This window comes from Tympanuchus pallidicinctus, unplaced genomic scaffold (assembly GCF_026119805.1).
Source record: "Tympanuchus pallidicinctus isolate F22 unplaced genomic scaffold, pur_lepc_1.0 scaffold1, whole genome shotgun sequence".
NCBI lineage: Eukaryota > Metazoa > Chordata > Aves > Galliformes > Phasianidae > Tympanuchus > Tympanuchus pallidicinctus.
The window spans coordinates 4,400,016-4,427,721 of record NW_026294618.1 but is presented as its reverse complement, the minus strand read 5'-3'; the positions used below and the strand labels follow the sequence as shown (position 1 = coordinate 4,427,721).

General features: G+C 40.5%; 1 protein-coding gene across 2 annotated transcripts in view; it reads left to right on the top strand.

The window, feature by feature from the left end:
* Nucleotides 1-27,706, top strand: part of MSRA (methionine sulfoxide reductase A) — a 266,247-nt gene that overhangs the window by 133,963 nt on the left and 104,578 nt on the right. For both annotated transcript variants that reach the window (XM_052693598.1, XM_052693591.1), the window contains one exon: nucleotides 22,930-23,034. In XM_052693598.1, the coding sequence (XP_052549558.1) occupies nucleotides 22,930-23,034 (105 nt within the window). The remainder of the gene's footprint in view (nucleotides 1-22,929; nucleotides 23,035-27,706) is intronic.

Sequence of the window (27,706 nt, the reverse complement as noted above, 5' to 3'; positions counted from 1 at the left end):
AACCTGTACTTCAAAAGAGGCAGCAGCTGCCTGCTGCAGATAGAGAGACTGCTTGGTGCTGCAGATGCTCTTAAAAGCATCATCAGGGTGAACTCCTGGAAGGGCATCTCTTCTTTAGCTTCTAGAGACAGCTTCTTTGTTATCAGCACTGGTGACATCCCTAGAAGAGTTGTCATAGCTACGCAGAGGCTCTATTTATGTCAGCAAACAGAACAGGGCACAGATCTGGGCATCAGTCTGACATTGCTTTGGCAGTGCCTGCTGTGCTCTGAGCCAGGCCAGGAGCCTCTCCCAGACAGTTCCTGGGCACTCCTGATGGTTAATGTGGTACAGGTGTCCAAATCCAGAAAGCAGTGTGGATGCACAAACCCTATTTTGAAGCATAAAATGTTTAGGAGTATAGAATCACTCAGGTTGGAAAAGACCTCTAAGATCCCAAGTCCAACCCCAGCCCACCCCACCATGCTCACTGTATCCCTCAGTGCCACATCACCACGGTTCTGGACCACCTCCAGGTTTGGTGACCCCACCACCTCCCTGGGCAGCTGTGCCACTGCATCACTGCTCTTTTGGAGAAGAAATATTTCCTAATATTCAAACTGAACCTCCCCTGGCACAAGCAGAGGCCATCACCTCTTGTCCTATCGCTACTACCTGGGAGAATATGTCAACCTCCACCTTGCCACAACCTCCATTCAGGGAGTTGTAGGGGCAGTACGATCTCTCCTGAGCTCCTCTTCTCCAGACTGAACCATCCTAGTTCCCTCAGCTGACCCTTCACAGCTTCATTGCCTCTCTTTAGTTGTGAGATGAATCGTTGTGGAGTTGGCTTTAAGGCCAGAGAGTAATCCTAGGCTTTCTGCATTGACTAATGAATATTTTACACTGAGAAAATGAGTGGACTCTTTGGACTGCCCCACTTTGTTTGGAAGTGTGTTGCCTCTAGTTGCTGCTCTTTACATCCGATGCACTTTCACTTCAGGTTTCCTAAGAGTTTTGTGGCTGCAAAGAAGCAAGAAGGAATGATCAGCTTTATTCCTTCACCTCTGCAAGCAGTGCATGCCTGGAGACACTTCAGTACCTATGACTGAGATCAAAATATGCAGTGACAGTGCTTGCATACATGTGTGCCCACAATGCTAGCATACAGATCAAATCCATCCAGTGAAAAATGAAGTGACTAACCTTATTTTTTGTCGACTAGTTCCCTGTTTGGTTTTATCCAGTTTATCCAATGAAGTGATTAGATTAGAAATTATTTTTATTTTCTTTGCTAGCAGTGAAAAATGTTAATTGTAGCTGAAATGCCTTTTAGTGATCGTGTTCGAATGTCACATTTCCATAAATTCTGTACAGTTTACTTTCTGCTATTATAGTGCTGCAGTGGAGGAAAAATATTAAAAATCTGTCACTAATGTTTTGAATACTAGACTTGGCACAGACTATGACCTTGCTGGGGAAAGCACAGAGAAAAAAGTCTCTTTTCCCCAAAGGTTACATGTAAGGCTAAGAGAAAAGACAATGGATTGCTGCAGACAGTTGGAGAAATCAAAGGAAATAATAAGATAATTTTGGCACAGCAGTACAAACATGCCCCTGATTTGCTACTGCCTGGTTTTGAGCAACGTAAGCAAATGGAAGGCAGTTTCAACTTTTGTATCCTTGGGCTCCAGTTTAACCTGGAACATAGAATAATTCAGGTTGGAAAAGAACACTGAGATCCCTAAGTCCAATCCCAGCCCACCCCCACTGTGCCCATGCCCACGTCCCTCAGTGCCACATCTCCATGCTTCTGGAACACCTCCAGGGATGCTGACCCCACCACCTCCCTGGGCAGCTGTGCCAGAGCATGAATGCTCTATTGGAGGAGAAGTTTTTCCTAATATCCATGGCACAACTTTGGGCCATTATGAGCATAACACAGCCTGTGACATTCCTTCTTGTTGGGAAGGGGATGGCAGAAGTTCTTCTGGGAGTAGTTACGCATGGTAGGAGTCCCATGGTGCTCGCTGAAGAGTTGCTTGGGCAGAAGGAGTGCATTACCATGGGCATCACTGAGCTCTTCTTGACTCCATTCTAACACTTCTGCCACCCTTTTGTGCTTCCCTTTGGTTCAATCTTTTTACAGGCATGGGAAACAGGGATGCTTCCAGCTGCGTGGAGTTACTCCTGCAGCACAATGCATGATCTACTGAGAACATGCATTACAGCTGGCAGCCTTGACTAAGATGCATCTCCTCAATTATAAAGGTTAGAAGAAATTCCAAGAAGAGATAGAAATTTGCCATCACTGAGAAGCTTTAAATTAGGACTTGTTTATCTTTCTGAAATATGTTCATCTTAGCCATCAGCTATTAGGTTTGCTGCTGTGAGGGGATATTTTCCTCCCCAAATGGAAGTAGTGGTTTAAATTCCCTTGTGTGTGTTCCTCAGGAGGTCATAATGGCTATAACATGTCTTAATTCATCCTGGAAAGGTGACAGGTACTATGTACTAAACATAAAGTTTGCAGTATCAACTATACCACCATTGCATGTTGTTTACTTTTTTATCTCTCTGTTTTATAATTATAGTGTTTTAGATTTCCTGGAAAGGATGCAGGATTTAATCATGTCATTATGTGTGCTGGATGCTGTGAAAATTCTGTGTTCCAACTCATGTGGAACACCATTATAATACTCTTATCACCTATTAAAAAAGTAATAAGCTGGGCCAGATTGATCCTAGGCATAATTCTGCTGATGTCAATGATGTTACATCAGGAAGAACTCTGTCTTGATCTGTTAATATGATGATAAGGGGAAAGAGAAGAATGGAAACTGAGTAGCAAATATCTTGGAAAAGTAAGTTCCGCTCTCACTGATTAAGTTCTATTTGTGGAAAGTTTTGGAGATGCACAGCATTGCAAGAGCATAAAATATTATTATTTGTTGTTACTCTTATCTATTTTTCTCTATTTTCAATGGACTACGTATAGTGAGGAATACGGCCAGGATTCCGTTCCATTTTTCTTTTGAGATTTTTGGCAGCACACTTCACTTCAGCAGAGCTGACCCTGAACCAGTGGTAGGTGCAGATGGGACCATTATTTTTCACTGCTTCATTTATTTTGATTTAACTAATGACTTCATTTTATTTCTTTCCTCATCCCTCTTTGTTCAGGGACAGTTTAGCCCTTCTGCAGATCTTCAGAGGTGTTCAAAGATAGGAGTAATGTGCAATGAGTTCTCTGCTCAGTCTTCCAGCCTGCCTTTGTGGTCCATTCAGAAGTCTTTAAGGGAAGCTAAAATTAAATGGAAAAATACAGATTGGGATATTTGGTGTATTTGGTAGGATCTAATTTACATGAATTAAGTAGATCAGATTTTGGATGGAGAAGGGATATCTTATGCTTCTGAACGTGCAGCAACATGTGATCCAGAATGGAAACGTGGTAGGTAGAGAACCAAAATAGATGGGGTTCTCAGTTAGGAAAAGGCAGAACTAAAGTTCTAGATTTGTCTCCCCACAGTACAAATAATAAAATAAAATTGTTAGCCACAATTGTCCTAACCATTAAGTGAAAGAAACTGAAAGCTTCCCATCTGTCTCTGTGCATCTTGAATTTGTGGCTACACAGTGGGACGTGCTTCCTGAGCATCTCCTCTAGCTAGCAGTGAGGATGCTCCCTAGAGATGTAGGCCCCTTGTTTTGTGAGTCATTTGGGATCCAGGTAGCAAACTTGTATCAGAAATAGTGCAGCCAGCAGGAGCAGGAAAGTGATTGTACTCTACTCTGATGAGACTGCACCTCAATTAATGTGTTCTGATTTGGGCCCCTCACTACAAGAGAAACACTGAAGTGCTAGAATGTATGCAGAGAAGGGCAATGAAACTGTGATGGATCTGGAGCACAAGAGTTAATGGGGAGCAGCCGAGGGCACTGGGATGGGTCAATCTGGAGCAGAGGAGCTCGGGGGAGACCTCACTGCTCTCTGTAACTCCCCAGCGGGTTATGGGGAGGTGGGGGTTGGCCTCTTCTCCCAGGTAACAGTGGTAGGATGAGAGGTAATGGCCTCAGATTGTGCCAGGGGAGGTTCAGGTGGATATTAGAGAACATTTATTCCCATAGGGAGTGGTGATGCAGTGGCACAGCTGCCCAGGGAGGTGGTGGGGTCACTGTCTCTGGAGGGGTTCAAGAACCGCGCAGATGTGGACTGAGGGATGTGGTCAGTGGGCATGGTGGGGTGAGATGGGGTTGGGGATCTTACAGGTCTTTTGCAATATGAGTCTACGATTGAGTCTAGGATTCTAACTTTCTAACGGGCATATGATATGAGAACCAAAAGTGTGTGATGTGTTGGTACCAGCTCCTGCTGCTGGTAGGAGGGGCAGGAGGGGCAAAATCCTCTTTTGTGGGCTTTCCCAGAGAGTCACACACGCTGAACCCCACCAGAGCCTGTACTGATTAGTAGTATCTTTTTGGTAGCAGTGTGGATTCAAGGAACTTTGCATAATAAAGAGAATCATTTCTAAAGCCTGCTGGAAGGATAACTATGAAATGATGGAAAAGGAAATAATTAATTAAAAAAGAGAAACATTTGCAGCCAAGCTGCATTTTTTGCTGCTAATCTTATAGTAGGCTGTTTTGATCTCATACTAAAAGCACAGGAATAAATAGTGTCACAACAGATGTGGAAGGCACATTCTGCAGCCCTGTTTCCTATAGGGCCAAATGTCTTACTGCATATTCATCTATTTACTGCCTTGAATTCATCTCTCGTTCCTTTATTTTCAATATGATAATAGACTTTTCCCTGTGCATACTCATTGTTACCATGAAATAGAATTTGTCTACACCTGATAAGTTCATACAACGCGTGAGGGCAGAATTCATCAAAACAATTGAACTATGAGTGGTGATATTACTCAGTTGCTTTTTGCCTCCTTTATTCTCATTTTCTTGCATTAGCATAGTTAAACAGGAGCTGCTCTGCCAGAATGTCAAAGAGTATCTTACAAAAGCAGTTGCCATAGTGTTATACCTGGATAGGAATTCTTTTTATACCACCGGCGCGATAAGTGGTTATTTATTTGTCCTTAAGCATATTTAATAGCTCTTAATTAGAAGGATGACACAGAGCGTTAAGGAACATCTTGTCTAGCAGAGCTATCACTCCTATTGTGCTTGATAAAGATTGCACAAAACTTCTTCAGATAACTTATTAAATAAGTAGTTACAGGAAGATAACTCTTTTTTCTTCCCTCTTCCAAGATTCCCCAAACTCCCACTGCAGTTGTTACTTACACCAGCAACACAACCATCCTCTCCTCTTTGGGAAACCCTCCCACAAGCGAAACTTCTCCCTGATTGCAGGAGGGGGAAGATCTTCCCATTTAATTACACTCTGAAAACCAGGAGCAGCAGCTTTGCTCATTCAGCACCATGGTCTTGGTCAGCACATGCTTTCTTCTCCGTTGGGCTCTTGTCTTTCGTGTGGCTCAGCAGCGGATTTAACGCTGGGCCTCTCCTGGCAGCTCCTTGGAGCAGAACATATTGCAGGAGGCAGGAGCCGTGCCTCAGCTGGGCTTTGCCTTGAGACTCAGCTGATTCTGTTCTATTCTTGACTCCAAGGCTGACTTGAGTGACCTTCAGCTCTTCCTGCCCATTGTCCTCATTTATAAAAGAGGGGATGCTTTATCTCATGAAGCGCTGTGGAATCTACAGCCGCGTGGGTTTTTTCTGGTGGCGATGTGTGGGAGGGGAGCGTAGTAACACGAAGGAATAAAAATTTTTCTTTTATCACCTTTAGTCATAGAATATTCCAACTGATGTATTTACATACTCATATTTCTACACAGCTTTATTTGGCTGAAAAGAAGTTTGTGTCAGAACGTTTTCCATTAAACATAATTTCCAGTGTCCATTTTTAAATTCTGAAGCCTTTCTGGTCTTGTAGGATGGAGGAAGAAAATATCTGCGTGTGCTATGTGCAGTCTTCCTTGGGTAATCTCTAATTGTTCAAGGTTTACAGAATGTCACGATACAATTACAGCCCCACAAGTCCTCTCTGGATATGTCACGAGAGGAGGAATTTTAATGTGAAATACGTTTTCAGAGGTTTTTATATGTCTGCAGAATGCAACATGACAGCTTTGTTCTGTGCTGGAACGCGCTGTGCAAAAGCACTGACTTCATCAGAGGTACTATTTTCGTTTATGACAGAGTTACTGAGGACAAAAACCTTCCCCTTCCCCTTTCTCCCCTTCCTCCCCCCCCAAACCTGTATTGTTTTGACATACTGAATATGAGAAATAATGTAATAGCAAAGGAAATGCAGTATTTTTCCCCTATTGGAAGGTCTGTGTCATATTTACTGTCTCCTTCATTGAAGACCTGTTATGAAGATTGAACGTTAAAAAAATCCTTCTCTGGCAGGTTTTTTCTAAAGCATCTAATTCTTCTTTGAAGGTTTTTATTCCCCTAGAAGTATTGGAAACACTTTTTCTGTATCTCCTTAGTTGAATGCAGCAGTATTCCAGCACTAGAAGCCAAGGTAAATCTTATTTCATTGTAAAACTACTACCTTGACATAACCAAAATAATAATAATAAAAATACCCTCAGGGAAAAAGAGCCAACAACCCTGAAGCCAGAAATTACTCCTTATGCAAGAGTAGCGTTAGTGGTTGTGCCATTCCCTTTTAAATAATTCCTCTCTAATTGGTAACCCAATGTAATGGGTAAGTGAACATATTTCACAGCAGCAGCTGTTGGATGTTCAATGACTGGAAAATACAGTGATGGTTAAGTGTATGGAGTACTCATCCCATCAGTAAGAGTAAGTTAATCATATACAATTCACTGAACAGTAGAGTTGCATTTGCAGAGCAGTGGGCTGCCTTTTAATTGTTGCAGGTCTTTTTCAATATCTTGCAGTATCTTTTGTCTCAGCTGTAGCAGTTTTGGTTGCATCCCTAAAACTGTCAGTCTTCCTTATTTTTGCAAGGGCCTAACAATTCCTCCTTCACAATGCAGCTTAAATTGGACCAGATGCTGCATCAATAGAACAGTCTGCCCATCTCGGAGGCATTAAGCCCAAAATTATTTAGAAAATTGAAGCCTTTAACGTACTCTGGATTAATGTGATTAAGTAGAGCTTGCTTTAATTCATAGCCATCTATTCCTTTATTAATAGCCATTTCATCAACAGGAGCAGCACATATGGGTACAAGATGACTGAAAGTTAAATTGATTGCTGTAAGCCTGTAAGAAAAGCATTTAATGTTTCAATAATAACTGATGTAAGACTTCACTGTGGGGCATTTTAGATAGAATCAGACCAGCTTATAGGCACAGTATTTATTAACATCCTTTAATTTTTAATATAAATGAAAGTCTTTTTTTTTTTCTATCCCTTCTTTAAGTCAGCATTTGATATACAAGATCATTGTAGTGATAAAGGAGAGTCTCTGATGTGAGTGGTAACAGCTGAGCCAGGGCATAGTGGAGACTAGACTTTTGTCAATCTTAGGGAAAGATAAAGCGGAACAGAGGTTTGTTTTGTGTGGGTAAACATATCCATGCATCCTCCAGTGACATACATTTCTGATCCTGCAATCTTTATACATACTGGAAGCTTGTATACCCATAATAAAACAAGTCTGTAGTTCACACACTTACACTCCATTCTTGGGGAAGGTTTGGGTAGTCCTCATTTATTTCCCAATTCAGTAATGGTTATCATAGAATCACAGAATGGTTTGGGTTGGAAGGGACCTTGAAGGTCATCCAGTTCCAGCCCCATACTGTAGGCAGGGACACCTCCCTCTAGCCCAGGTTGCTCACAGCCCCATCCAGCCTGGCCTTGAGTGCTTTCATGGAGTGGCATCCACGGTCTCGCTGGGCAGCCTGTTCAGTGTTCCACTACCCTCACAGTAAAGAATTTCTTCCCGATATCTAGTCTAAATTTCCCCTCTTCCTGTTTTTGTGTACTAATTATATATACAAGCACACACATTACTGTTTGGAACCTGGAGCTGGACTTTTTAGTGGGTCCCTTCCAGCTTGGGATATTCTATGATTTTAAGTATAAGAAGAGCAGAGAGAGATTTACAGTTGGTATTTTTAAGAGGCATGAAAGAAGGGAAATCAGCAAGTTGCTCTTAGGAATGAATTACAGTTTTTGTTTAAGTGATCAGTTTTGGCAAGTTTATAATCCAACCTTAAAGGAATGGGTACTTTTTCAGAAAGTAATAGAAGGAGACTGTCTCGCAGGAGGGTGAACCGCTAATTAGATTGTCACAATGTTTGTTAACAAATGTGTCAGAGCAGGTAGATTGAAGTTGGAGAGTAGTCCAAAATACTACCAATAAGGCTTTGTGGAACAGAGTTTGAGAAACTTGTAATTCAGTAGGAGTCTGGGTGATTAGCTTTTACTACATATCTAATTATTAGATGTTGGAAGTTAGATCAGGTGAGTCAAAACTGCATTTTGGGCAGAAAGCAGGCAGTGGGATTCTCAGAGGAAGATACGTGGTCCCCATCAAGATGTTGGCACTTCTAGTCATTGAGCTGAAAAGAACTTTCTCTGTTAAGAAACTGCATTGTGATACAGATTGAAATTATGTAACCTATGCTCCTCTCCCTTAGCAAGGCTGGGAAGCTTCTCACAACATAGAGAAAAGCCTCTCCAAGAGTGATGCACTGGCACAGGTTGCCCAAGGAGGCTGTGGATGCCCCATCCCTGCAGGCATTCAGGGCCAGGCTGGATGTGGCTCTGGGCAGCCTGGGCTGCTGGTTGGTGACCTGCACACAGCAGGGGTTGGAACTGGATGAGCACTGTGGGCCTTTGCAACCCAGGCAATTCTATGATTCTATGATATCCATGAGAAAAGAATGTGTGTCCCTCACTGTGCCAGACTTTATTAAATTCAAACAGATCTCACTGTTGTATGTACTGTGCAAGAAACACAAATGTGAGGACGGTGATTGATATTATTTGAAGGTATCAGTTTCTTGAGTTTTGTTTTTAAATAGGTATTAATGACTACTTTTCCTTCTCCATTGTTTTCTAACTACTTTTGGGCATCCACGTTGGCCATTTCTGTTTGGATGAATTAATATCAAGGAATTCTGGTTTCATGTGAATTAAAAATATTTTTGGCCTTTCTTAAAAATTCCCATTTAAGTGGGAATTTTAGAAAGGCTAGAAGGGATCTGTAATTTAAAACCCTTGATTTGTGAGTGGTCACATGGAGATAATGGATAGTCAAATACAATGAATGTCCATTAGGTTTAAACAGGAGGTAAATGCTTTCACTGGTTTAACATGAAGTACAACTTTTACATTTATGCAAAAGTGACAAAAATATTTTTTGTAACAGGTAAGTAACTATTAACAGTAAACTGTGTACTGGAGTAAATTTTAATTAATTTACTCAGCGACTGAAATAAAGGTGGCTCTTATTGGTCTATTATGGCATAATTAATCATCAGTAATAATTCATTTTACATGGCTTTGTGAGGTTATGCATTGGCACAGTCATTCATTAAAGTTGGAGTGAGAATTAATAATGTCTACAAGGTTGGCCACAAAAAAAAAAAGTGAAATATCTGTAAAGATTTATTAAAGGCTAACAATTGATCTACTTGCCTTTATTTTTCAAACCTGATCTCAGATATGGGTCACACAGCTGTAGAAATATATGAGCTGGCGTTTGATCTGTTTGCAGCGGTTAATGGTCTTTGTGAAACCTCTGACACCACGTAGCATATTTTTCATGGTGTCCTTAAGGAGATGCTTGTCATCACTATCTGGGGTTTTATGCTCAGGGTGAGATCCTAGGAATGAAGAATTTCCATAGTCAGAAATGAGAGACTGTAAAATGTAAATGTAGCCTTCAGTGATGACGGCCTCTCCTCGTTGCAGGGCTGCTCACCAGGAAGGCTGGTGCAGCCTTCGTGCAGCCAAGGAGCAGTTGATTCTTTCCATCACTTTTAGTGGGTGACACGGCTTTTATTCTCTGTACAGCAGCTTGCATAGTGAGATGGCAGCTACAGTTGGCTCTGTATGATAGAATGGCTTGGGCTGGAAGGGACCTGAAAGGTCATCTGTTCCAATCCCTTGCTGTGGGCTGGGTGCCTCCCACCAGAAAAGACTGCTCAGAGCCCCATCCAACATGCTCCAACCTCGAGCACCCCTAGGGATGTGGTATTCAAGTAGTGTTAATGTCCAGGCATTACAATAATGAAATATGGCAACCACATTTTCTTGTTTGACATGAAGTTGGAGTAACTATCCTGTTTCTTGTGAGTTTCCCACCTAATCCTTTCCCTTCTCTTTGCTTCACTGCTCTTCTTTACCTGTTCTCTGCCAATTCAGTCTTCTACTTTCAAACTCATTTGATTATCATTCTCTTAAGTCCTTTAAATAACTTCTTAATCAGCCAGCCAGCCAACTTTTCCACCCTGCTTCCCCCATCTCACATCTATCACCCACCACATCTGTACATGTCTTATTGACCTAATTCTGACCCCTCTGCAATTTTTGATACTTATACCAGGCAAATTTTTAGCTTCCTCCCTCAATGATCCTTCACGAGTATCACTTCAATATGGACAACACTGTAGTGTATGTTTGAAAGCAAAGTAATGGGATTTCAAAAGCCCTTAGTGAGGAGTGTTTTGCTTCACCAAAGCACTGGAAAGGAAATAACAAAATACATTTCTCCTGCTTTCAGATGAAGATTTTTTGTTCTTGTTCCCTTTTTTTCAGTTCCTCCGTCTTGTCTGATTTTGTTTTGAAGATGCCTTGTTTGCCTCTGTTCCCAGACATCAGCCTTTTAACAGTTCTCTGTACCAGGTCCAACATAATCACATAGATTTTTGTAATTATCGGCCTCTCAGTAATGAGCATCACCTGCACCTAATTGCTTGCTCAGTTCTTCTCTCAGCATTCTCATAGCTGTATTTCAGATGAGTGAGTTGTCAATGCTTCGTCCTTCAGCTCCATCACACAGGTTGACTCCGACAAAGAGTTCAGCAGAAAACAGGTTGCTTGGCCACTTTCTGAATATTCTAGAACTCTACTGTTAGTTTTCATGGGCCTAAAAGCATCTAATTGGAATCTCTGATAGCTATAAAATAATCTCGAATGTTCATCCTGGTACTCTTTTCTCTGGAACCTCGTGGGTGTCTCTCTGTCATCATCACATCCTCTGCTCTGTTGCTCTCTTTGCGGTTTGCTGTCTATGAGAATCACCAGGTGAAACCATCTTCTGTTTTTTCCATGTTTATTTTGGGAAATAATGATCCTAACCATCTTTGTGTACAGCGTACAGCTGTCAGATTAGCTTAATAATAATTAGATATAAAAAGGTTTCGGAGTACAGATAACAGCAAAATTGTCTCATTTTTTTCTTTCTTTTCTTTTTTATAATTTTTTTTTTTAATTTCTCTCACCTTCCCCCTCAAGTACTAAGTATCTAATTTGTAGATTTGAGCAGTTTTCTTCCAAGAGCTGTGTTGTTCCAATTCACAGAGTGAGAATTGGCATATTTCAGAAATCTAAGCTTGTATTCAGAGAATCCTCGGAGTGTGAAACTCTAACTGAAATCACTCAAAAGAGAAAAGGATCAAACTGCCATTTTGATGATCCTAGTGGAGAAGAAGAGATGTTAGCATGTCTTACTTGTTTCTTCTTTAATAATCTTCCAGATTATTCAGTTTTCCAAATCCTTACACCAAAATTGCTGTAATAGTTGTCCCTAGGCATTCTATTTACCTCCATTTATTCCTTTTGATATTTGTTCTCAGTTCACATTTCAGTTATTCTTTTCCTTCCATTCTGCCCATTTATTTAAGGAAGTTCTGAGTGTCGCATAACTTCAGTACAGAGCCTTCCCAGCTAAAACCTGTAATTCTTTCTTTCTTTTTTTGGAAAAAAAAAAAAATCAATCTTATTTTCTGCTAAATTGACATGAGAAAAAGTTTTCCCATTATAGATTGAAGCTAGGTCCCAGTACAGAGTGCAGGCATTTCATTTAGACGTATCTTTTTCTCTTGTCCATTTCTCTGTTTGGCCTACAGCAGAGCCTGGAACTACTTCTGTTGTGTTGTGTTTTTTTTTAATGAAACAAAATGGACCTATCTATTGGTAGTCCCTTGAATCTTTTAGGGATTGGTATTAACTTTGGAGTAGTGAATAAATCACGACTCCCTAAGGAAAATTTCAATGTCTCAACAGTCTTGCCTGGTTTTGCAGACATCTTCTAGTTCTACAGGACTTTGGTTCTACATTCTCTTTGGTGAGAGAAGGGCATAACGCAGGTCCTGGGGAGACTGTCTGACTTTGCAAGGAAGTGCTGAGGAAATGTTTTTATGATCAGACAGGATTCAATCATTACCTATAACTCCATTTCTCAAATTATCACAGGACCTGTAGGAGACTGCTGCCTTCTGGAGCAGCAGGTGAAATCATAGAGTCATAGAATTGCTCAGGTTGGAAAAGACCCTAAAGATGGTCATTGCAACCACAACTTAACCATACTGCCCTAAATCTAACAACCCTCTGCTACATCATGTCCATGAACACCACATCCAAATGATTTTCAAACACATCCAGGGATGGTGACAAGTGTGAGTGATTTGTTCTGAGTCAGCTCCAATAAACTAGATGCATTTGTGGCACTGCTGCATTAGTGGAGATAGTTGTTATTTCATGTAGTCAAAGATACCATCCTTTTTATTGGACTTGTTAGAAAAGCTATATTCTAGAAATGGAAGATATTATAGTGAAATTGTTGCCATATGAATTTCTTACCTGCAGTCACAATTATATCATTTATATTCCATGCATCTTGACAGAACTGATTTTGTTGTTGTTGTTATCTAAGCATGGTGATATTGTCTCCCTATGACCCACATGGCATATTTATACAAGGCAGGTCTGTGTGTTTGGGTTTTCGATGAACACAAAAGCTCATGGCAGAGCTCATTGTATTCGAATAAATTATGTTGCACATTTGGAGAATTAATTATGAAGAACACAATGTAATAGTGGTTTACGCTCTGCAAAATGGGGATAATGGAATCCAGATTTAGAAAGCACTTTGAAGTCCTTAGGACAAGAGCATAGTGCAACTGTGACACTGTGTTAATCTTTTATCCTCAGAGTTTTTCATGCCCATGGATAATAGGATATATTTCCTGGGCAGGTCTTTATTCATTGAGTTTATCTTTTATGATAAAAAAAACCAACATCATTTCATTAATTGAATCCTTCAAAGGAACTCTGCAATGCAGCAGTCTTCTGGGCTACTGAATTCATAACTGTGTGAGAGAAAAAAATCCATGATACCAGATGTAGGCTAAAGCTGTGTGGAGTGTAATGCAGTGGGATAATGAATCTTGTACTTTAATCAGTGGCCGACGTTTGAGTTGCAGTTCAGATCAGGTCAAATCCACATAGCAAAGGGCAGTGGGTATGGGTTGGATGCCCCAAAGTCTTACACTGCTGTGTTCTGTCTCCTGTTCTCTTCTGTTTCCATGCATTCCCATACGATTTTTTCTGTTGTTGATCTCTATACATAATACTGTATATATCAATCAGTGTGTATCACTGCTGCGATGAACTGAAATTCACTTTATCCAAATTATCCAATAGAGAACTAAGCTGAGCAGTTTGAGATTGGATTCTCCCCAAACACAGAATCTAGCACTGTGGTCATTAAATCTTTCCTACAGCATGATCAATTTTAATCAAAGGAGTACCTTTATGTTTGTGATGAGCTTCCAGTGACAGGATTATAATTTTTTATTGGAAATAAATAAAACTTTCTAGTGATATTACTCTGCTGACAGCAGGTTCGGCACAAGCCTTGGACATACCTTCTCCTAGAGAGATTCTTCATTGAAAACTAAACATCTTTCTTTCCCTTTTTTGGGTTCTGCTCTGTATTACTGCTTTATGCAGTACAGAGAAAAACACAACCTGTAATGCAATGACTTTGAGAAATGTCAAAGTAGAGGGTGATAAAACCAAAGAAAATCTTGACATTATCTTCCACGCAGAACGAATGGGGAAAACATAATAAATCCATTGTATAAGGATCATCTGTTCACATATAGTTAAATCAAAACTGTACGTTGTGCTGCTACTTTGCTGTCAGGAAGTTCTAGGAACATGTAGTACATTTTCTTGTGCATTCTTTGAGGAGATAGAAATAGAGGTATTTGAGTTGGTTGGACTCAATGATCTCTGGAGGTCCCTTCCAACCCCTACAATTCTGTGATTCTGTGATTCTGTGAATGAAAAATGATGGGCTCTGTATTTTGTTGCAGTCTCCCACAGCTTGTAATATAGTCCAGGAAAGAAAACTGAATGATTTCTGCTTCTTTATGTTATTGAACGTTTCAGTCTCAGCCATGTGACTCATTTCCCACCTAAACTTTGAAGAAGTTCAGTATCATTTTTCAAAAGCACCTGTCTGCTGAGCAGTTTGTTCATTGTACCATCCATCCCGTGTTCATCCGACCAGATTTTTGACCTTAATTTATTTCTTATCACTGTCCAAATCAACTCTTTCTTTATATATATATATATATCGGTCTTTCAGTATTTGAAAGTCTCTGAAAATACCTTTTTATTTCCATGTCCTGAGCGAAGTTTGAAGCTTTTGTAACACCAATGGTTATTCTGGCATGCCATTTCTACAGAAATGTACATGTAGACCAGTTATGCCTTAACACTGGGCTCCACAGCAGTGTAAGATGTTGTCAATAACATGAGATTGCTGTTAGTTGTGTGGCTGTATTTCTGTAATTCCTATTACTTCTTCATATTTACTCTTTCATTTTATAAAGTAACATTTAGTTAACATGTCCTACCCTAAAGTCATTGTTCCTTACTCTAAGACAGGCACAACCATTTGTTTTGTTTTATATCCACCCACTGGAGTGTTTAGATTCACACAGGTTAGATGGGAGAAGTCTGGCATTGCATTTTCCATGGTGCCAAGTATAACTGGCTTGTCAGTAAACATTATTTATTGAGATGTAAAGGCTCTGTCCGTCTGATGTGTTTAAATTTAGGGTTAAATTCGGGCTTTGAAAGAAGAACTTTGTAAAAGTAGCAGCATGGTGCTTTTCTGCATCCAGCACTTCAGCTGGAAGTTATTAACTTACCTATGTAAAGATCATATAGAAACTGTAGTTAGGTTATAGTCTAACTCATTGGCGACGATGAAAAGAAAATACAGAAGTTCCAACTCTGTGCAGATAGCAGTGTTTGGAATAGAAAGGCTTTATTAAATTTAAGTGAACAAAGGAGAAAGAGAGGCAATTCACTCATATATTCACAGCATTTAAGGCTTGTAAGGGCTTACTGCATTATTTAATTTGATATCTTTTATATCACAGGTCATTACATTTCATCCAGTTACTATTTTATTATGCCTTATATCTTTTTCCTTTAACAGGTATTTGTCAGAAGTGTCTCTTCCAAAAGGAGAGCTGATTGAATTTGAGAGTACCAGAAGGGGAATCAACCAGTTTCCTTAGTTTATAGGACTTGGGTTTATGGGAGCACTGAATGGTCAAATGGTGTAATTGAACACTGTGGTGTTTTGTAGAAGATAACCTTCTCCAGTATGAAAAATGTGCCTGCCTTTCCATTTGAGTTTGCCTGGTTTCAGTTCCTACTGCTGGCTCTTGGTATGCTTTTTCATTGCTTGTTCAAAGACCCTCAATCATTCTCTATATCCTCTAATTGAAAACCTTTGGATTTTCTTTTTGAAAGCTAAACATAACATGTCTTCTGGGATTGTCTCTGAAACTATTTTTGAGGAGCTACTTACTGTCAGGATTCATCTCACCAGTCTTGTTCACGCCAACCTCAATTTTTTATTCAACCTTTTTCTTTTTTTTTAATGGCAAAAGGATTTCTTACTTACTCGTTCCTCTGCTTCCACTCATGCACTTTCCTCAAAGATTGTTCCTTATTTTCAGATTGTGCCACTTGTTCCCTTTGGTAAGATTTTACACATGACTGCTTTTGATTTTTGATTGCATGCACCCTTAGAAAGTGTTTCCTTTCTAAGACCCTCCTGTCAGCTTCCTCATCCGAGTTACCCAGAAATTTTGTAAGTGGAGACTTTTTATTTCTTTACTGATAGCAACAAGCAACAAGCTTTGTACCAGTCCCTGGAATGTGCTGATAAAAATGCTGCCATTCAATGCACGTTCCGTTCAGACAATTTTTTTAGAACTGTCATTTAGACAATTCTTAATCCATTTAACACGTGCAGTATTGATATTGTATAGTGCTAATTTTTTAATCAGACTGTCATGAAGTAATAAGTCAAATGCATTAATAAAGTCTAAGTCTATTACACCCATGCTATTACATTCTACATTTATTACAACTAGACTTGTAATTTCATCAGAGAATGAAATCAAGTTTGGCTGACAAGACCTACATTCCATACAACCATATTGAATGGCATTAATTATATGCCTATCTTCAACAATTTTTCTTCAGCTGAATGTCTTGTGAGATGCTCTGTTGTGTTGTACAGTATCCCTAAGGCAAGGCAACTCATCGAGTTCACTGATCTCTGCTGTGAAACACCAGTCAAACCAGAGATATCCCGTATCACACATCACAACCAATACATTGCCCTATGACCCAGACATTTTTCCTACTACAAATAGTAAAAAAGCTTATCACTGGCACCTACAAGAAAGTGCTGGAATATTTTTTGATGCTGAGATTCCTTCTGAAAGAAATTAAATCAGAATATTCTCTCCTGGAGCACATTTAATGCATTCCAACTGTGAATAGCATCCAGCCCACTTGCCCAGACCAAAGTGAGTCTATTCTGCTAATCCCTCCCAAAGTGCTGGCAGTGGGAGCCTTCAGCCTAACAAAGACATATCCTATGTGTACAGTGAACAAGATGGCAAAGTTTTGTTGTCTCCTTTTATCCTATAGGCGATATATATGTGTGTGTATGTGTTTGTGTGTGCACATATTCCTGTATTTTCCTTTTACTGATTCTTCAGTTGAAAGTAGAGTTGAAGGAAGAAGGGCCCCCAAGGTGCTGGAGCCCTGGCACAGAGAGCAGAGATCTGTAGGGTCTCCTCCTTGTGGATCTTCTGCAGCCCCTGGCGTGGTGCTGGACATCCAGCTCTACATGACCTTCCTGGAGCAGGGGGGGACCAAAGGGACACCGGGGTGCTTCCAGCTCCAACCACTCCCTGATTGTCTGAAGAGATACTGAGGAGGCACACATACAGAATCACAGAGTTATTAAGGTTGGAAAAGACCTCTACTATCACCCAGCCCAATCCCAGCCCAAACATCCAACACCCAGCACCCAGCCCAACCTCGCCCGCATCTCCACTGCTTTGGAACACCTCCCTGGGCAGCCTGTCGCAGTGCATCACCACTCTTTTAGAAAAGACATTTTCTCTAACATTTTCTTTTTAAATTTTCGTTTACTTTGACATTCATCTGTCCTCTACTAAAACCAATAAGCAGACTTTCAGAAAATTCTCCTTTGCTATGTGCACCACGCTGTAGCTGCAGTACATGGCTGCCTTCTCTGGGCACGCTGTTTTTTCAGGCAGAAGTTGGTAGTATTTAAGCAAAATTTTATTTAGATTAACAACTGCAGAATTGGCCCACGGTGATAAACTGGTTTCTTTCTCTGTAAGGTTGACATATATTTTAGTACAGCTGTATAAAACATTGTGGATCACACTGAGAAGGTAAAGCATTATATTTTGTAAATCAGAAACTCACGGAGGATAATGAGCCAGACATAACCTCCTATTTCAGAGCTGACAAAGTCTGTAGAGAACTGGGAAACATAAAGAAGGTAAAAACAAAAAAAACAGTTAGCCAAATGTTAGTGCCATTTAATATTTCACAGCGATCTTCCAAACAATATGAAACTCCCCCCAGAAAACTGAAAAGTGGTCAGGAAAGAGGGAGTTGCAGGAGGTGACTTTTTATCTACAAAAATTCTCTAATGTTAGGCAGGAAGTCAAATAATATTGCCATTATGGGCTCTTTTGCCCTCTGAAAGTCTATCAGAATGTTATTATTGCCATTCTTTTCACGCTCATTATTTGGAAGGTTAAAAAAAAAAAAAAAGTAAAAAAGTTAAAAGGATCCCCAGAGTGGTTTCTCAGTGTGTTCTTGACTAACCTTTGTTTGCTTGCTTAACACATCGCTATCTTAAAGAGAAGCTGGAAATGTAATGAATGATATCTACAACATAATAAAAATTCCCAGGCTGGTTTGAAGAAGCAGATGCTCAAAAGACCTATTACTTTTTCATATAATACTTTGCATATTCACTAGGGCCTTGGCTTTAGCTAGCACAAATTGTTTTAGCTCCAAAATCAATAAGCTCTGAAATATGCATTGGCTGAAAATCTGCTGCCTGTTCCTTTCAGTTACATTTAGACATTTGTGTCAGAAAGTATGAGACTTACGAAAAGCTTATTGCACAAAGAAGGGGAAACTATAAGGAGATGCTGTGAGATCATCTCAACTTTGGTGCTCGAGCTACACACGTGATGCCTTACTGTATAGAATTGTAAAATCATGGCATGGCTTGAGTTGGAAGGGACCTCAAAGATCATCCAGTTCCACCCCCCGTGCTGTGGGCAGGGTTGCAGTAGATCAGGCTGCTCACAGCCCCATCCGACCTGGCCCTGAGCACCTCCAGCAGAGGGGCATAATGGATGTAGGAGATGGAGAGGCTGGACTGGCCGCAGTGGCACATGCCTTTGTTTCAGCAGGCAAAGAGAAGTAAGTCAGAAATGGGGCAGGAGGGAATAGCTTTGGCATTGCGTGGATTTCATAACCCAGTTCACCAAGGGCTGAAGTATCAGGAGAAGAAGCCCACGTGCCATGTGGGTGCTGGCAGGTGAGGAGCCCTTTGAAGTTGTTCCACTTTGCAGGAAATAATGAACTGCTTACAGCATGCAGCAAGTTAAAAAGAATGAGCTCAGCTCTCTAATCCGTTGGCTTGGGCACTCACCTGGGAGATGATTAAGAAGGTGAAAATCTAAACACTATTAGGGAGAAAAAAAATTGAAAAGAAGCACTGATGTGTCACTCAGATGTCTTTTTTTTATGTATTTTTTTTTATTTTCATTGCTCTTTACAGGGAGGTTTTTGCCAGAGCTTGAATCCCCACTGAAAGAGCTCACTGTAGCTAATCCTCTGAGAGCGGCTATGTTTTCTAAGTGGGAAATAGATACAGGATAAACAGTCTGCTGTTGGCACACAGCCCTACCTGCCACGGTGTAATAAAGTCTTATCGGCTGCAGCGAGGTTCTTCTATGGCTAAGCTCCTTGCAGAGCTGAAGGAGAACTGAGCACCATGGCTAGAAATCCAATACTGGCACCTACAAATAAAGGATTTCCATTTGCACATTGAACAGTAAATTGAATTATACTTAGTGATTCAATAAATCATGTGCTTCAAAGTTGTGGCTCTCTTGGGAGGAGGCTCCTGGAACTTTTGGAACTTGAAGTGAAGCGCACTTTCGCTGTGGAATATTAAAAACCAGATAATTAAAACCAATAGGTGATCTGAGGACACTGTGACTCTCTGACTTAATATAAATGGACGTTTTGTGATAGATTCTGAAAGAGGTACGAAGTTGAAGAGCTGAATATCACTGAAAGAACACCATCCATCACTGAGCAGATTAAATAGTTTCAGTTGTTCTATGTTAGCTGGTTTAAACCTCTCCTTAGGGGATGTGCAGCTTTTTTCTTTGATTACTGCCTCTCCATTTTAAGAAATCTTACCAAATAAAGATTTGGTTAGAAATGTTTCGATATGGGTGGGTTTTCTTACAGTGCAAAGGAATGGTTGGCTGTTGTGATGCCTGCTCTGTTCTTTTCCCTGTTGTGTACTTAGCATATAAATCCAAGATAAATGCAATTATTCTGTTTTTGCAGTCAAAATTCACAGAATGATAGAATTGCTGACCTTACAGGTCATCTAATCAAACTCCCCTGCAAGGAACAAGGGAATTTAAGCTTAATGCCAAAAACTAAGAAGGCAAACAGAGTTTTGGTTTCCTTTTGTCACTTTGGCTTTAGCTGAGTCACATCCAGCACGATGAGCTGAGCTTCAGCGTGCTGCTCAGGTTAACCTTGAGCCTCTGTTGAAGCCTTATGAAGCACACAGTACCTGCAGAGTGATTGCACCTTCTTTCTGCCCAGTGCTGTTTTCTCTTTGTGCTTCTCCTAGGGAAGCTTGTGCTCAATCAGTGCCACACGAAGCCTTTTACCTCTGTTTGCTCTTGCGCACCCAGTTGATCGGAAGAGTTTCCGTGGAAATTGGTGGGAGCTGGGGGTGCTCACCACAAATGGCTGAGATTGTTCATAGCAGAAATAGCCACGCCATATTCGGAGGGAAAACCCAATAGGTTGTGGAGAGGCTTTGAGGATTATTAAAGGTGAATCTGATAAGACTGGCCATCATTATCTCCTGGCTTTCTCTGTGAGGATGAATATTGATTTTAAATATGTTCTGCATTCTACCAGTCTGTTAGCCACACATCTAAGGGATTTTTTTCCATGAGGTCAGGCTATAGCATTCTTAGGGTAATGCTGTTATTTGCCTATTCAGAGGAAAAGAAGCAAACTGATTCTTTGAACTTCTGGATTAGTCAGAGCAGACAGTGTTGACAAGATGTAATTGCTGCTTCAATTGAGAGGAAAGGTAATGCCTCTGTTGTTTTGAAGTTCTTGAGGAAACACTCATGTGGTCTGAAGCTGCTTGTCTCAGACAAGCAATTTGCTCCTGAGTGACAAGAACTTTCTCATGGTTCACATTGGCTTAAAAAAATAATGAAGTCGGAAGCCGCTCCTGAATCTTTTTAGTTACATGAGGTGGGCTTGCAAAATCTGGATGCATTGTTGTCCATTTGCTCTCCTTTATCTCAAGCAACAATAAAAAGCCCAAGCTGGTCTTCAGCTAAGGGAAAAAAAAGAAACACTATTATTTTCCCTGATAATCCATGTTAAAACATGGAATTTAGAATAAATTCCTTCCCTGACCTAAGCTGGCTGTCAGTTTGCACCATTCTACAAGAAGACCATTTCACTTCACTATCAAGCCAACTACCTGTGACTTTCATTTTTATCCTACTAAATGTAGGATCCTTTTCAGTTACCTGCCCTCAAAATTTGCCTTCAGATATTGGATTGCTTCGATTGTTGACTTCAATAGGCATAGAGCATGTGGAAGAGGAATGGAGCCATCGTTTGCCTGGATAGTATCCTGGTGGTCAGGATGCCATGGTTTTAGCTACAGGTTACATATAACTTGTACTTTTTTGCCTTTTAATTGCAGGAAGCTTATCTTTGCTGTATTGTCAAGCACACTGGACAGGAACCAAATTGATTTTATCAAAATTTTCATTACAGGTATCCCAGATATGTCCCCTTTTAGTTCTCTGTGTTCTAGACTAAATTTAATCCTACTCGTTTAAATCCCCTTTGATAGCTAGCCCACCTGCCTGTGTGCCTCATTTAAGTTTATTTCTTTTCATGTGCCCCAATTAACTGATATAATGCTGTCTTACCTTTCCTTCTTACACCTCTTTTGTATGTCCTACATCCTTTGCATTTCCTTCCACTACTGTTTTTTGTTTTTTTTTTCCTTCAAATTTCCCTTAGTACCAGATTGGTATTTTCACTGAACATTCCCCAGTAACTTATAGACTGATTTTTCTTGTTTGGTGGCAGCTAATTCAGAACCCGCCTATGGGCCAGACTCACCTGGTTGTTGCACTGCATGAAATTCCAGATGATTCTGTTGAAGTCAGCTGAGTAAAGCTGAAATTTATACTGGTGAAAATGACAGGAAAACCTGGCGTAGTTTGAACAAGTAGCCTATTTTATGCCCACCTAAAAGTCATTCTGACCATCCAGCTTACTTTGGTTGATTAGTTCCTTGTTATGCTTTAACTGGAGAATGGGGTTGATTTTTTTTTCTTTCAAATGGAGATATTATGGCAACAAAAATGCCTACATTTATAAATTTTTGGCATGTGCAGCACTCAGTACCATGGACTCTCACCTTGCAATGCCTGGGTGTTCAGCAATTTGTTAGTTTTTGCTGAGGAAAGTCATGTGGCCAGATACTTCTCCTTTTATGAACTTAATATTTCAATAATATAATAAAAATGAAAGAATTTGGGCCATAGAATAACTGAAAAACAGGAATAATGTCTTTTAATGTGAAATAATCCCTGATTGCCTTCCTTGAACTTTATCTACTGCCACGAAGTTCAATTAGGATCTCATTGACTCTTTCTGAGGCCCATTGGGAGCAGTGTGTTGGCGGATATAGAGTTTGGAATTTGTTGTAATCTGTAAACACGCCTTTGAACTTAGTCTTCATTATCAATTATTTCATCTGTATCTTACCTCATTGCTGGTGAAGCCCAGCTTCCTACTGCCAGGACAGTGTAGGTGTTGTAGTTTTCATGTTTTCTTCATATGCTTTCATATTTTAATATTCTGGTTAGAATACTTGATAATATTTTACTAATTGTCAGGCACAAATATTTAAGAGATTTATTTTATTTTATTTTATTTTATTTTATTTTATTTTATTTTATTTTATTTTATTTTTTTGCTGAAACTTGATAACATCTGCAAAAATATCACTGGCTTACCTTATTTACACTCTGGCTGGTTTATTTCATGATGGCCTTGTCCAAACTTGTAGATATCATAGAGCTAGTATGTACATTAAACATTATGTATAAGAAGCTCGTGCCTTTAAAAATACATTAAAAAAAATAAAAAGGGAAATAAGGATTGTGCTTTTGATCTCAATATTAAAAAAAAAAAATGGGTATGCAGCAGCTAATTCTCATTAACAGGATCTGATTTTTGTCTTTTAAGGTAGGACTGGCCACACGGAAGCTGTACGAGTGGTATATCAGCCAGAAAACATCAGCTTTGAGAAACTGCTCAAGGTCTTCTGGGAGAATCATGACCCGACACAAGGTAGAGTGATGAGTGAGCCAGTATTTAATTATCTTACTAATTACAGCTGGGATAATTAGTGTTTGAGCTGCATGGAAGAGATGAACCTTGAAATCACACTGGAGCTTGAGAATATGATTGCAGACATTTATTGACAGAGAAAGAGAGGAAGAGAGAGAATGAGAGTACAGAAACTCACAATACCCCTCCTCCTTTACAGCTGTCTGTGCTGGGAAAATTCCCACAGAGAGACACAGCAGACAATAGAATTTTTTTTTCTCAGCTTTGATTATGACAATTTCTTCTGTAATGCAATCTTTTGTCCCTTAATTTGAAGCACAGTTCTTTGCAGCTTCAAATGTGGACGTTCTATTTTTTGCTGAGAAAATTTATACTTTGTAAAATAGATATTTTTTTGCTGTATTTTCCAATGGCAGCGAATATACTTTTTTTTTTTATGATTAGCAAAAAAATGAACAAAAGATGTCAGAATTGATATGCTGAGTGGAGCATTCTGGCTATTTGCTTTCTTCGAACCTTTCGATTTATCTCTCTTGGAAGAGATTTCGTGGTGACTTTATACACATCTGTGCAAACATAAATGGGAAACTGTGCTGGGAACACATTGTACATGTTTATATAGTCTCAATAAGCATCATGCATTCTACCATTTTCCAGAAATATTACGCTCAGTAACTCATTTCAATATTTTAACAGCTATCATAATTATGCCACTTGTTACCACATCTGGTAACAAAAAGCGCAGATGATACCTACAGAATGGGGCACCACCCTGAGAGTCAGTAATGCTGAAAGGGATCGAGGGGCTTTTGTGGATTAAGTGTCTTCCACTGAGCCCAGAGTGCAGCAGAAAGACAAAAAATTGCTATTGCAGCTCCTGCCTGTGTGAAAAGGGAAGCCCCAGTCAGGGCGACGACGCTTTCTGGAGGCAGCCAGTAAAATCTCATGGATTTGTAAACAAGGCTGGAAAAGACCACTAAGATCATCAAGTCCAAGTGTCAGCCCAGGATCACCATGCCCTCTAAACCAGTGTTCCTAAGTGCTCTATCTACCCTTTTCTTGAGCACCTTAAGGGATGGTGACCCCCACCACCTCCCTGGGCAGCCTGTTCCAATGTGTTGGAACCACTCTCTAAGAAGAAATGTTTCCTAATATCCAACCTGAACCTCTTCTCATTCAGCTTGAGGCCATCACCTCTTGTCCCAGTGCTGGTACCTGGGAGCAGAGGCTGTCTCCCACCTCACCACAACCTCCTTTCAGGAGTTGGAAAAACCAATGAGGTCTCCCCTGAGCTCCTCTGCTCCAGACTGACCCATCCCAGTGCACTCATCCACTCCTCCTAACACTTAGGATCTATGTTCCAGTCTCTTCAAATGTCAGTTCAAATGTCAAACATCATTGTGAGATTGACAATCCAACCACTGATGGACCATGACAAAATCCAATAGCTGGACATTCAAGTTTGAGAAGTTTCACCTCGGAATGAAATAATTTTGCAGCTTGCAGTGTAATTAAGCATTGGTTTCTTTTTCCATCACTGTCATTTCAAGACTTTAAAATGAGATCATTTATCGTTTGAAAGAGGAGCTCGATTCAATTCCTGAGAAGCTCTGCCTATGTGTGGTGACAATGGCATGTACTGGGATGTGCTGATTTATGTGCCTCCTTGATCAACCCCTTCCTTTCTGTTTGTGATCAGAATGATGTGCTTGCACCATCCTTGAAACACTAGCTCTGAGGCTATACCTGTCTTCACATCATTCTTCAGGGCCTTTGTGGTTTGCTTGTAGGTTTCAGTAAGGAATTTTATCCCATCCTACCACTGGTTAGTTCTAGTTTTGTTCTTTTTAATTTGGATTGTCTGCGATTGGCCATAACCTGGCCTCTTTGTGTTTTACTCATCCATTGGATTCATCCCAGTTGCCAGAGCTAGGAACCTAGCCTTCTAGAGCAGCGTGAGGAATGGATCTCTGTTGATAGACTCAGGGAAATTACCACCTAACCAATTCTCTGCCACTGCTGTAGTCTTGCCTTGGACTGTGTTTGGTTGGTCACTGCATGTGGCACAGATGCAATAGCTTGGTCTCTAAAAAGCTTCAGTGCATTAGGTTGGCTGAAGTACGAGTACTGGGCATAATGTAGTAGTTGTGGTAAATGAACTTAAGATTCCTTCTGACTTTAAAACAAAATAATAATAATAATATCTTTGTATTCACTTTACATCCTCACATAACTGAGGTTCAGAATAGTTCCAGTCAGTGCTTTCAGAAGAAGGTTGGATGCTGGCAGATGTATGATTCACTTCTTGATTTCTGGCAACTGAGGAAACATCACCTAATTAGCCCGGGCACAGAGCCACACTAATGTGACCGTATTCCTTCTGGGATGTAAGCTAATATCTCTGCATGATGCTGCAGTGTGCATACCCAAGTCATTCACAGCTACCTCAGGAATCTGTGTGGCTCTGTGGTGCCTGGTATAAACAGAGCTAAGCCTTCATTAGGAGGAAGTGTTTCACCCAGAGGGTGGTGAGGCACTGGAACAGGTTGCCCAAGGAGGCTGTGGATGCCCCATCCCTGCAGGCATTCAAGGCCAGGCTGGATGTGGCTCTGGGCAGCCTGGTTTGCTGGTTGGTGACCCTGCACACAACAAGGGGTTGGAACTGGATGAGCATTGTGGGCCTTTGCAACCCAGGCCATGCTATGATTCTATGATTCTATGATTCATCCTAGCTTGACTCAGTAGAAGTTCCAAGTGGTTCTTTTGTAATAATTTGCAAAAAGCAAGAGCATCACTTTACCTGCAGAGATGATGGCAGTCACTGAAGCCTTCTTGTGTTCCAGACATGGCTGATGTGGGCAGATTGCTTTACCTGTGTATTTTTATGATTGCTTAATGCTAAACTCTGTTCAGTGGCTCTGCAAAGCTCACTACATGTCTATAGCCTTTCTTGATTTGAGAAAAACTAAACCAATAGTGCCCAATTTCAAGTTTCTTTGTCCTGTGGGATAGGGATGGTATGCTGTGTATCTTTTTCAAGTTGTGGCAGTTAGCACTAGAAGCTTGGTAAGGTGGAATTATTTCTTCATCTTTTTTACACCCACTCCCTGCTTTTATCTTGCTATGAGAAATGTGGTTTTCTGTAACGATACAAAGTGAGAATTATCTCCCTGATACCTGTGATATTTTTCTTCTTTCCTGAAATTCAGCTATGTGCAAAGTCTTATTTAGCCAGCCTTGCGGGAATGCAGCTCAGTCTGTCAAAGGGAAGGCTTTTGCTAAGCAGTTAAATTAGAAAGATTTCTTATTCATGAAATTCAGCACACTCCTTGGATGAAGCCAGTGTCTCATACAGCCAGCAAGCGCTGGACTTTCTGAGTATAGTGCTCACTCAGAAATACAAAAGCTTTGTCTGTGGCACTGCCTTATCTTTCCCCCAGAAGTCAGGTTAATTCCATTTAAGCCCTCGTATCCCCCACCGAAACAATGGACTGGTCTAGTTGTCCCAGCGTCATTGAACATCAAATATGGAAATATTCACTTGTATTGTTTCAGATTCACTTGCAATTAAGGATCTTTCAAGTATCGATCTGGTTGGCACCAACTTGCTAAAGGATACAGACAGGCAGTCCTATCATTCGTTGTTGAAAAAGCATATTAATATTCAGAAGTTCTTGCTTTCCAAGCAGTTGGACATCCTGCCTTCAAGATGAGGCAGACATCTCACTGGGATTCAAGGTTTCTCTGGGAGGCAGCCTGGCTCTTGTTTCATGGAGCTCTTGAGTCTGAGTATTATACAGAAGACTACTGAAAAGCAAGAACCTTTGATCAGTCAAACAGCCTGTGAGTTGAAAGAGATTCTCCCAAATGAGCATCTCCTAAGTGTGGGGCCCTGATAAAGTCCTCCTTGACTATTAATTTAGGCTGTATTTTATAATTCATTACATTCGGGATACTGAAAAAGCAACAAACCCTCGAATTCTGCCAAGTGACATATGGTTGTCATCTCTGTTCAGCCTCTACTGCACAGATCAGCATTCCTTCTCTCCTAGGAATAATCTTATCCATAACGGGAATGCTCTACACAACTCTAGAAGTGCTTGAGGTGGTTGCTTCTTTCTGGCTGGTACAGCAAAAGAGGGTGAATGTCCTATGCTAAGAATACTGCTGGAGAGTCTTACAGCTGTCTGCTTTGTGCATCGCTTTGTAGACTTACAGAGGCACAGAGCAGATTCCGTACTGCCCTGTTTTTGCACCAAAGGTGCCTTTCTTAGAGCCATCTCCTCCAAATTGCATCCTTACAATGGATTTGCTGGCACCTCCATGCTGTGTGTCCACTTTCAGCCCATCAGTTTGTGTTGTGCCTCAGCCTGTTTTCACGTTTTCTGGAAGCTAGTTTTTGACCTATCTGGAGGATGCCACGTCTTTCTTCGTGCTGACTCTGAAAGCTACAAAAAAATTCTCTGATCAAGCTGAAAAGTAACCCTGCATGAACTAAAATATAGCTTTGAGCCTGGACTTTCATTGCCAGAAGCACAACTGCCAGTGAGACTGCCCTTATGGCACCAGCAGTGCCTGCCAATGTGTGAGCCAGTTGGGAAACCCAACTTTACTTATGTTCAGGGAAGAAAATGTCATATTTTATCTAATCAGAGAGTTTGACTACTCTGAG